General features: G+C 50.2%; 1 protein-coding gene and 2 long non-coding RNA genes across 3 annotated transcripts in view; 2 read left to right on the top strand and 1 right to left on the bottom strand.

The window, feature by feature from the left end:
* The first annotated feature begins 782 nt into the window (after window positions 1–782).
* CEBPA (CCAAT enhancer binding protein alpha) lies at window positions 783–4,325 on the top strand. Its single transcript, XM_069082633.1, has one exon. The coding sequence runs from the start codon at window positions 1,162–1,164 to the stop codon at window positions 2,233–2,235; it is 1,074 nt and encodes a 357-aa protein (XP_068938734.1). The 5' UTR covers window positions 783–1,161; the 3' UTR covers window positions 2,236–4,325.
* A 41-nt stretch (window positions 4,326–4,366) lies between these two features.
* The window catches only part of LOC138157139 (uncharacterized), a 7,057-nt gene continuing 1,224 nt past the window's right edge, over window positions 4,367–10,199 (bottom strand). Inside the window, exons 2-3 of the long non-coding RNA XR_011167312.1 lie at window positions 5,809–5,936; window positions 4,367–4,733 (exon numbers count right to left, since the gene is read on the bottom strand). This is a non-coding gene — a long non-coding RNA (uncharacterized lncRNA). The remainder of the gene's footprint in view (window positions 4,734–5,808; window positions 5,937–10,199) is intronic.
* The window catches only part of LOC138157138 (uncharacterized), a 5,406-nt gene continuing 2,006 nt past the window's right edge, over window positions 6,800–10,199 (top strand). Inside the window, exon 1 of the long non-coding RNA XR_011167311.1 lies at window positions 6,800–8,027. This is a non-coding gene — a long non-coding RNA (uncharacterized lncRNA). The remainder of the gene's footprint in view (window positions 8,028–10,199) is intronic.

Genomic DNA, 10,199 nt, shown 5'->3' with positions numbered 1-10,199 from the left:
TCCTTCCTCCTTTCCTTCTTTCCTCCCTTCCTCCTTCCTTTCCTCCACACACACACACACACACTCCCCATACACCTTTTAGAACTCCCGGATTTCATCGAAGGTACTGATTTCTTATTTTGAAAGAGAATCTTAAATCGTGTGCACGCGGAGCGCCAGGCGCCCCTGCCCTCTTGGCCATCCGGCTCCCCTTTCCTCTTCTCACCCCGAGCCACCAGCCGAAGGAATACTCGGCCCCTGCAGTACCTTGGACTAAAAGACACGTTTCACCGGACTCCTTATCAGTGCGCCCCAGCACTTAACCTTTCCAAAAGGTTTCCAACCCAGTGCGCTAGTTTAGCTGATCTTTAAAAAAAAATGTTTTTTTGCGGTTTAGGGGAAGGGAGGTGAGGCACATTTTGCTGCCCGACGGGAGACTGAAAGTAGTAGTGAATTACTTTTTGACACTATGGAAATTCTTTGCACTCTTAAGTTCCACCAGTATATAGAATGGGCTTGCGTGTGTCTGTTTATACTAGCGGTGGTTTGTTAAGAGAAACAGCACTCAGGGAAAGTGGGCGTTCTGCAGCTGCATCTCTCAGCCGAGGGGCTGGGATCCGAGCCACACTTCCCCCTTACAAAGAGCTAAAAAGTGGAAAGGGGTGTCTGGAGCAAGGCGGAGAGGAGACGGGGGAGGGGGGAAGCTTTCTTTAGAGAGCCTGGCGCTAAGACCCAGGGAATCTAAACCTACCACCGGTGGCCAGAGCTTCCCAGCAGACGTTTAGACACTAGAGGGCGATGCCCAGCTCGGGATTTTTGAGACTATATAATAGCAGAAGGGAGGGAGTCGAGCCATTAGCGATTAAGGGCGGACAAGCAAGGGTACTCGGGCTGGAAGGCACTTAGAAGGAACGGAGGGGAGGGTCAGATCGGGGGCTTGGAGAGACGCTGGAGAAAGAAGAGGGCACGTAGCCCCACTCATCTCTCTGGAGTCTTCGAAAAGGAAGAAGGGAATTGGGCTCTTGTTGCTTTCCCCGAGGAAGCCAATTCCCCTCTTTTAGTCCCGGCCTGGGTTGATCGTGTTGGTTGTTGGCGGCCGCTGGGCGTTCCCCGAAGTCCGGGTGCTCGTGCAGTCTGGATTCCCGGAGCTGGTCACCATGCCGGGAAGATTTTAGCTCCCCCATGGAGCAAACCAACTTCTACGAGGTCGAGTCCCGGCCCCCGATGAGCAGCCACCTCCAGAGTCCCCACCATCAGCCTAGCAGCGTCGCTTTTGGCTACTCCCGGGACTCGGTCCCTCCTCAGCCCCCCGCAACACCTGCAGCCGCCTCCGCCTCGGAACAGCTGGGCGACATCTGTGAGAACGAAAACTCCATCGACATCAGCGCCTACATCGATCCCGCCGCCTTCAACGACGAGTTCCTGGCCGACCTGTTTCAGCACAGTAAGCAGCAGGAGAAAGCCAAAGCTGCCCTGGCGGGGGGCGAGTTCGATTATCCTCCGCAGCCGCATCCCGCCGGCCACGCCATGCACGGAGCCCACGGGCCTGGGAGCCACCCCCACGTCTATGGCTGTGTGGCAGCGGGCTACCTGGAAGGTAAACTGGACCCCCTGTACGAGCGCATTGGGGCCCCGGCCTTGCGACCACTGGTGATTAAGCAGGAGCCCCGGGAGGAGGACGAGGCTAAGCAGTTGGCGCTGTCCGGCCTCTACTCTTACCAGGCGCAGCAGCAGCAACAGCAGCAGCAACCACCGCCGCCGCCTCCAACCCACCACCACCATCACCACCACCACCATCCGGCGTCCCACCTGCAGTACCAAATCGCCCACTGCGGCCAGACCACCATGCACCTGCAACCAGGGCACCCCACGCCGCCGCCCACGCCTGTGCCCAGCCCTCACCACCAGCCGCCGCAGCCACCGCACCACCCACACCAGCAGAACAGTCTACCCTCGGGAGGGGGACTCAAGATGATGTCCACGGACCACCGGGGTAAATCCAAGAAGTCAGTGGACAAGAGCAGCAGCGAGTACCGAGTGCGTCGGGAACGCAACAACATCGCTGTGCGCAAGAGCCGGGACAAGGCCAAGCAGCGCAACGTGGAAACCCAGCAGAAGGTGCTGGAGCTCACGAATGACAATGACCGGCTGCGCAAGCGGGTGGAGCAGCTGACTCGGGAGCTGGACACGCTGCGAGGTATTTTCCGCCAGCTCCCAGAAAGTTCCTTGGTTAAAGCCATGGGCAACTGCGCGTGAATGAGCGCTCCCCTCCCGCCAGCCCTTCTCCAGCCTAAACTGGTGACCTTCGGGCCCTTCGCGGATTCCATCCCTCAGTCTCTCCCTCCGCGCCCACCAGACGCTGGACTGAAGATGTTACTTTGGAGACTGGTGGGGTGTTTTTTTTATTTTAATTTCAGACCAGACTGATCTCGAGACTGTCCAAGACAGAACGAGGAAATTCCGGTGCCATAAACCCTGGCTGGCTTTGATTCTCTGCCCACCCCCACCCCCCAAGTCGGCCAGAATCTCTTAGAGTTTGAGATTTGGCCTTAGGTTGTTGTCTTCAAGTTTCTTTCTAGTCGGGGTGGGAGGAAGAAACAGGGAGTGAGGGTGGGGGGCCGAGAAGAAGGAAGGGAGAGAAGCCCGGAAGCCAGGCAGCTCTAGTATTAAGTAATAACCCTGTGCCTTAGGAGCGGAGACGCGTCTAAATTGAAACTCTGGGATTCCAAGTGTCTACGGAATGGAAGGAGCAAACCATGTGCCTTTGCTATTTGATCTGGAGGTTCCCCGTGTCCCTACACCCCCAGCTTACCGGGCTCTATCTCTCTCCCCACTTCTTTCTACATAGGAGAGATGCTGGAGCCTGGGGAAAAGGTCGTAGAAAGTGAAGCTCCAGCCATCCCGGGACTGGGGTTTCTGAGGACAGGTGGTGAGCCTTGCCTTATAGGCCTGAGAAAGTATGGTGAGTGAGACAGGGGTGAAGGTAGAGAGAAGAGAGAGTGGGGGACGGCTTGCGGGGATACTGAACTGGAGAAACAACTTGGTGGTATTCCGATGAGAATATTACAAAGTCCTTAAGAAGAGAAAGAAACCCCAGTAACTTGGCTTTAAGCCTGTGGTTGCTGCCCCTAGACTTGTGGGAGCCGAGTTTCTGGGCCGAGGTGGGGGTGTCTTCCTTCAAACTCAGTCCTGAAGAAGGGTTGGCCAGTGATCGGCAGACAGCTCTCCCCATAAGAAGAGTGACTGAAGGACTGAAGTCCTAAGTCTCCCCTCCCCTCGAAGGAAATGGTGTGTGAAGGGCAGAAGGGGTGGGGAGTCAGGGGACTAATGAAACGATCCCCTTGGGGGGGGGGCGCTAAGCCAAACTCAAAGCAGCAATGTCTGTACTATATGTCTCAATAAGTCATAATAATACGAAGCACAGTGAATAAACCTCCATGAGATGGGGGATTGAGTTACAAAAATCGTCCAAGCCTGTTGTTTTCTCAATTAATTGATTGCAAGCCCCCAATCCCAGGCTAGGTCTCAATTGTGCGGGCTGAAGTGTGACTGTCCACCTTGGTGTACTAATTAATGTTGCAGCTCATGCATCATCTTGTTTGTATTTCTCATTCAGATTCTGACCAAGAGATTTTCTTTGTTCAAGAGTGGAAGGGAGCTCTCCAGAGTCTCCACCTTTCTCTGTTTTTATTATTATTGTTGTTTCCCTCTCCCTGAAGGGTGGGGAGAAGCTGAATGCCCTCTACCTCCCTCTTCCCTTTGTGTCCCCTCCCTCTCTCCCCTGGTCCCCAGGGAGCAGCTCCCAGAAGTGGCACAGGGAAAAGGCAAGGGTAGGCAAGTCACCTGATCTAGGAGTTTAGGGCAAGAGAAAGGAAACTTGGAGATGGCCTAGGCTCCCTCAAGACAATCTCAATCAAAGCAAAGAGCCAGGCCCAGGTCAAGAGGCCCAGCCCTGGACACCACCTCCTGACTGGGGCCCTCTGACAGTCAGGAACTGGTGGGAGACTTTTTCCAAAGGCACCTCCACCCCCAGCTGAGCAGCCAAGCCAAGTACCCAGGGGAAATTGAGGCATGGGAGGGTGGGGAGGAGAAGGAAAGGGCCAAGTTGTTTTTTGTTGTCATTATTGTGGGAGGATATTTTTATTTTCCAGATTGTGATAGATGGGAATTTCATGTTGCCTGTTTTATGTACAAAATATATATAAATATATAAATATATTATATATAAATCTCTATAAAAGTGGAGCTCGGTGTCTTCTTAAAGCCAGAGTGAAACTACATGGGAGGGTTGTTAAGGGCCAGGTCCCATTCCTCAATAAACATTGCATATTCTTGATGTCAGTGAACCCATGCTCTGGCTTTTCATTTTTGTCGACGACAGCCCCAGTTCCAAGCTTGGACCTCCAATGGTGGCAACAGGGTTGCTCCCAGGACCAACCGGTTGGTGTCATTTCCAAATCAATTTTCTCACAGTTGTATTTCTGCAGAAGAACTTCCAGGACTCTGTTCTGGCAAAAATCTACTGGGGTGGCAATGAGGTCTGGCCAGGAGGGGTCTAACTTTTATGGGGAGAGGGCAATTGCAGAGGCATGGCACTGTCCCCTAGGAATCAAGCAGCAGGAATAGGGCATTGGGATCTTGGAGGTGTTCTCTTCTTGCCCTAAATTAGGATCTTGAGGCTGCTTCTCAGGTTAGTGAGCTTCCGTTCTCTGGAGCAATGAGCAAGAGTGCCCTCTGACAGTTTTTTTTTTTTCCTGAGAGGTGAAGGGACAAGAAAAACAAGGGTGAGGGTCAGGGGTTCAGGTTGGTCATCTGACCTCTTTTCCCCTCCCCAACCCAAACTTCCACTCCACTCCTGTCCTGCTCTATCTCTAAGCTATTTTGCAGATCCCCAGGCCAAAAATACAACTGCAAGGCTCCACTCCCTGTATCTGAGAGTGTGTGGATCTGTGGATTACTTCAGAGGTCAGCTCAGACAGAGGCTTTCAAAGCAGTCTGAATGAGATGGGGATGGCTGAGGAAGGGGTCCAAAGCCCTGTGGGCATGGGGGGGGGGGAAGAGGCTCAAAGTGAGGATGCCTAGAATTACAAAAACCTCAGCCCAACCTCTGAATTACTGGGGTGAACAATTAATTAGCTGTGAGGTCCTAGTGAAGCTGGCCTGGCCTGCCTCTGTCCCAAACAGGTCTCCAAGGTCATATTACAGTCCTGTTCTGGCCCCTGCTTGTTTGTTCTCATCCCCCTACCCAGATTCTCCATGTCTGGAAGGGGAAAGAGTCAAGTCTCATCAAATCAACAAGTACTTATTAAGCCCTACTATGTGCCAGACACTATGTAATAGGGAGATGCCCCTAGGCTAGGGGTAGGAGACCTGGCCCTGCTGGGCTGCCCCAAATTATGCTATAGAGTGAGCTGCTGGTGGCCTCACACCCCAGCTTCCACCTTCTGCCCAACCCACTAACCCATTACAGGCTCCACTCCATGCCCTCCAGGCAGTTAGGATTGGGCCTTTCAGGACACTTAGGGGTCTTCCATGTCAGTGGCTCACTGTGTGGGTTGACTGATTATGAGTTTTACTATCTAAACACCAGGGCAAGGCTCATTGGTCCTCTCAGAGGACAGAGATTGAGGTTTTCCAGAAGGAGCAGGGAACCAAGCAAAACTGACCCCAGGAAAGGACTGAGAAGGCTCTGGTTCATCCTAATCTGGGTTTGCTTTTGTCCCCTCTAATTCAGAATAGAATGAAACTGGGACAACAAAGCCAGCTTGTATGTGTCTGCCCCACCCTGCCCCCATCCCCCCCATCCAGAGCAGAGCAAATACTGCCTACCCTGGGCCACACACAGGAAATCTTAGAGTCATTTCCACTTCAGTATTCTTGTTTCTATAGCCTGTCGTTGCTCGATGCTGTTTTGACGTGTCTTTATTTGGAGCTATTTCAGGATGAACCCTCTGTACCTGGAATTAAAACATTTGTGGGAAAACAGCACAGCTGGCTGGTCAGGTTTTACTTTACCCTTGCTGCTTCCCATACTGTCCCATCTATATTCTGCCTCATTGAAAAACTGAACCCTGGTCCATAGCCCCAAAGGGAATGAAATAAACATCTCTTTTTTCACTTCTTGAGGGGTGCCTGCTATTCAGCTTCAGGCTGCACACAGGCCTGCCTGGGCTGAAACATTCCCCACCTAATGATATACTTAATTTCTAATCCTAAAGAATAAATTGACCAGATACTTGGAAAAGTTGACTTTCCATTCTTCTACTCCGGACAATTCTGCCCACTAGCATTTCTGTTTACTCCTCCTCTTCCTGCTATCTCCTCAGTCTATGGCTCCCTTGAGAGAGGAGGAGAGGGGAAAAGAACTGAGAGAAAGAAGGAAAGAGTAGGAGAAGAGAGGAGAGAGTAGGAGAAGGAAGGGGTGTGGTGAAGAGGAGAAGAAAGACTGGAGAAGACAGGAGAGGAGAGGGAAGTAGGGACTAAAGAGGAGAGGAAACAGAGAGGAAAGAGGGAGGGAAAGAAAAGGGGAGAGGTGAAGAAAGGAGTTAAAAGGAGAAGAAGGGAGGGGAAGAAGGGAAGAGGGGAGAGAGGACAGAGGAGGAGGCTGCCGGCAGCACTGGAAACTGGGGAGGGAGGGCAGCCTGACAATTTTCCTCTGCAGGTCTCAGCTTGTTGAGCATTATAAAAACCGATACAGAGTTCAACGATCATTCCAGTTTTTCTTGTTTGAGAGAATATCCACGGGCTTCCCTGGTGCCCCCAAAGAACCTCCCACTGGATCAAAAGGGGGAAGGGGGAGAGGAGAGAAGATAGAGGCACACTCTTACACTATTCTCTTCTCTCCCCTTTAAACTGCCTAACTTCAGTTTCCTCTTTTTTATCTTCAAGTGGCCCCCTTCCCCTGCCCCCCCAAGGAGAACTCTCTCTCCATTGGCACTCTCAAGGCCCAGGAAGGGCAGATTCCTTCTAGCTGTGAGGGACTAAGACAGAGCTGTGTGAATGGGGACTCCCTAGTTCTGAGCCACTGGCAGAGCTACTGAGATCCCCAGCCCCTAGGCTAGGATGGGAGAACTTCTGGTCTCTAGCTTTAGGAAAAAGCCAATCCTTTACATGTTGTTGGGACTGAGAAGAGGGAGGGTCTCAATGCCACCTTTGTCATAAAATTCAAGGCCATGTGGGTCAACCCCAGCTGGACCACTCTCCAAAAAGAAGGCTCCCTAGGAGCTGCTTAGAAAGAAGCCTGGTGTCTGAAGTTTCCCACAGGCTGCTCTCTGTAACCTGAGCAAAGGCCTCTGGCTGGTCCCTGCATCTGAGAAATAAAGCTGAGTAGACAGAAAGACCATTTCTCCCTGCTCAACTCATCCTTTGGGAAACAGGAATAGGGAGTTGGTTCTACTATCAATCATTTGTCAGAGCTCTTCAGGGCATTCCTGGGGCTCCTGCTCTCCTTGCCCAGATGGATGAAAATTCCAAGCTGGGGGCCTGAAGGAAGAAAGCAACTCTCCTCTCTTCTCTTGTTTCTCTTTCTGCATTCATAGCCCTGCCACAAACTCAGCTCCTATAGGATGTCCTGATTTTTCCCACCTAACTGACTTTTTCAGGGGCCCCTTTTCATTGTATAGATAGCTCTTCTATGTTTTTTCTGCATTCTGGCCCATCCTGTTTCCTCCACTAGAGGGGAAGTCCCCTGAAGGCAAGGACTGTCTCTATTATCTCCTTGGTTACTCCAGAACCTCTCCCAAACCCCAGGAGTGGGGAAAAGGCAGTTTTGACTGATTCCACAAGTACAGGTGGATACAAGATCTCAGAGGACACAAAGGCGGCACCTCCATTTCTCCACAAAGCCTTCCTGATGGTTTTAGCTTAGCCTGGTGGATGCCATCCAGGGGCCTTATCTCCAGCATCTCCTGAGAATCTGCAAAGCAGGGCCTTGGCCGGGACACCTGCTGATGAGCCACTTATGACTAGATGAGGAGTGTCAGTCCCTTCTAGATCACCTGCCTCCCACTCCCAGAGGTGGAACGAACCTGCCCAGCCACCTTCAGCAGGCAAGTTTTGGAGGGGGGACTGGGGCAGACAGTGGGGTTTGGAAAAGGAAAGGACAATCTCACTCTCATGTAGGCAGGGGTAATGACAATGTTAAATGTTTAACATCTCTGGAGGAAAAAAACTGTATAAATGACACAGTTTTCAGTTTAATCTGCATTATTAACACTTTCTGAAGTCTGAACAATCAACAAAACAATAAATCAAGCCCTAAGTTGTAGCATTTGCTGATTTCTGAGGTGGAAATGCTCACATTGAAAATTTAACATTCACTCTCCCTAGCATCGAGCACACTCCCACAAGTAAGTACATTAGCAGCCTACAGGCTACACCTTGCTAGCATATTGAAAGCTAGCCTCCTTCTAAGACAGGCTGGCTTCTTCCTAAGAGCAGCAGAGCAGGGAACAATAGGAAACAGGATGAGTTTTGGTCCTTGACTAAATACTCTGCCCCCAGGGCCTGAATTCCTGGGGTCTGTCCCAACTTCCTCAGTGGACCCAAGGAGGGCCTCTACTTTCCCCCCTGATAAAGATAAAAAATTAAATGAAAAAATTATACCTTTAAAGTGGTATTATGGCATCAAGAATGGGAAAGTCCAAAGCTCTTTCACCTTTCCCCGCCTATCCTTCCTCCCACCCCCTAAATTTTCTCTGGCTCTCACCCACTTTTCTCTCTGTGGATGGACTGTTTGACGTAAATCAGCAGAAAAAATAGGAAAGATACCAATTCACTATCGAAGCATCCCAGCCCCAACGCAAAGCAATTAAAAAGCCAGATGGAACTCTCCGGGAAAAAAAATGGCGTTAATAATCAGAACAGTCTGTGAACTGTAGGAACCCAAATCCAGGAGAGCTGTGGCTGAAACTGAGCTTTGTGTGTTTATTAGCAAAACTACCTATGATGTCTTGTAGTCTCCTACCTGCTGCCCAGGAGGTACAGAGGGTATAAATGAAACAGACAAAGATACCACCTTTGCCCTTGTCTAATAGGAACTTCGGGAGTGGGAGCTGCGGAGCCTGGTCACTTAGGAATAATCCAGGCAAATGTGGAACCTATTACCCAAACAGCTCCAGCTCACGGCCAGCCGAGCTTTGGCATCTGAACTGCTTTGCTCTGTCTTGCTTTTATTTTTATTTATTATTTTTCTAGGCTTCTGACCACACCCACTGGAAATAGGCCTCCCTGGGTATGTAGCATCTAAAAACACCCTTTATTTCCACTCATTGGGCCAAATCCAAGTGTACATTTCAAACCAACTGGATCTCCTGCAAAGCCACTTCCCTTCATCTCAGGGAGAAAATGGAGGATCAGGGCTCCTTAGAAAGCTGTCCTTCTACTGTGACATAGAAAAGTGCTGGGGTCTATGAAGATATAGCCTCAGAAATACACTTCATATGCCCAGCCGGCCATATGGAAGGGTGATAGGAGGGAAGAGGAAGGGGATTTGACAAGGATGCTGGAGTTTCTGTCTCTCTCCCTCAGGATCTTTACTAATCAGAACTGAGGTGTTGGACTTGTCTTCTTGAACATAAGAAAAGCTACCTGGGGGAATCACTGGAGTCTTCCCCCAGCCCCACAGTTCTTATCTTTGGGGCTTTAGGTTCAGTGAGGGGGCAGTTGTCACTTCAAAAGTTAGGCATGGGATACCCTACTTTCCCTTCGAAACCTCTTGCTTCTTCTCCCACAGAATAAGCAAAATCTTCAACCTTGATGCCCCAAAAGTGGTATGGTTGCTGGAGTTTCTCTCTATCATTCTTCTTACTTATCTTTCATTTTTCTTTTTCCCTTTCTCATCTTTTCCCCAAATCCTTTCTCCATCTCATACCACTAATTGTGTTCACTGAACATAGCTCAGATAGCCCTACTTCATCAGACCTGGTTGTATTCAATGGCAGTCAGTGGTACAAATGTGCTTATAAGAACACTGAGAAGTCACTCCTCTCAAAAAGTATCATATTCAGTGGCTTGTCACAGTTCCAGGAATTCCAGATAGTTATCCCACTTTCTCTAGAAGATTTCTGCTAAAATTGAAATGCCCTTGGTAAGTAACAAATCAAGCCCCTAACACTTATTAATTAGCTTACAAGGTTAGCCATAGCCTAGCAAGCCTCCAAAACAAAGAGACACGAAAGAAAGAAAGAAAGAAAGAAAGAAAGAAAGAAAGAAAGAAAGAA

Source organism: Petaurus breviceps, unplaced genomic scaffold (genome assembly GCF_028583685.1).
Source record: "Petaurus breviceps papuanus isolate PSGF00001 unplaced genomic scaffold, PetGlider_PUasm1.0 171, whole genome shotgun sequence".
NCBI lineage: Eukaryota > Metazoa > Chordata > Mammalia > Diprotodontia > Petauridae > Petaurus > Petaurus breviceps.
This window is presented reverse-complemented; position numbering and strand designations above follow the sequence as displayed.

Coding starts and splice junctions, on each gene's coding strand:
- CEBPA (XM_069082633.1), top strand. CDS start 1,162: ATGGAGCAAACCAACTTCTACGAGGTCGAGTCCCGGCCCCCGATGAGC.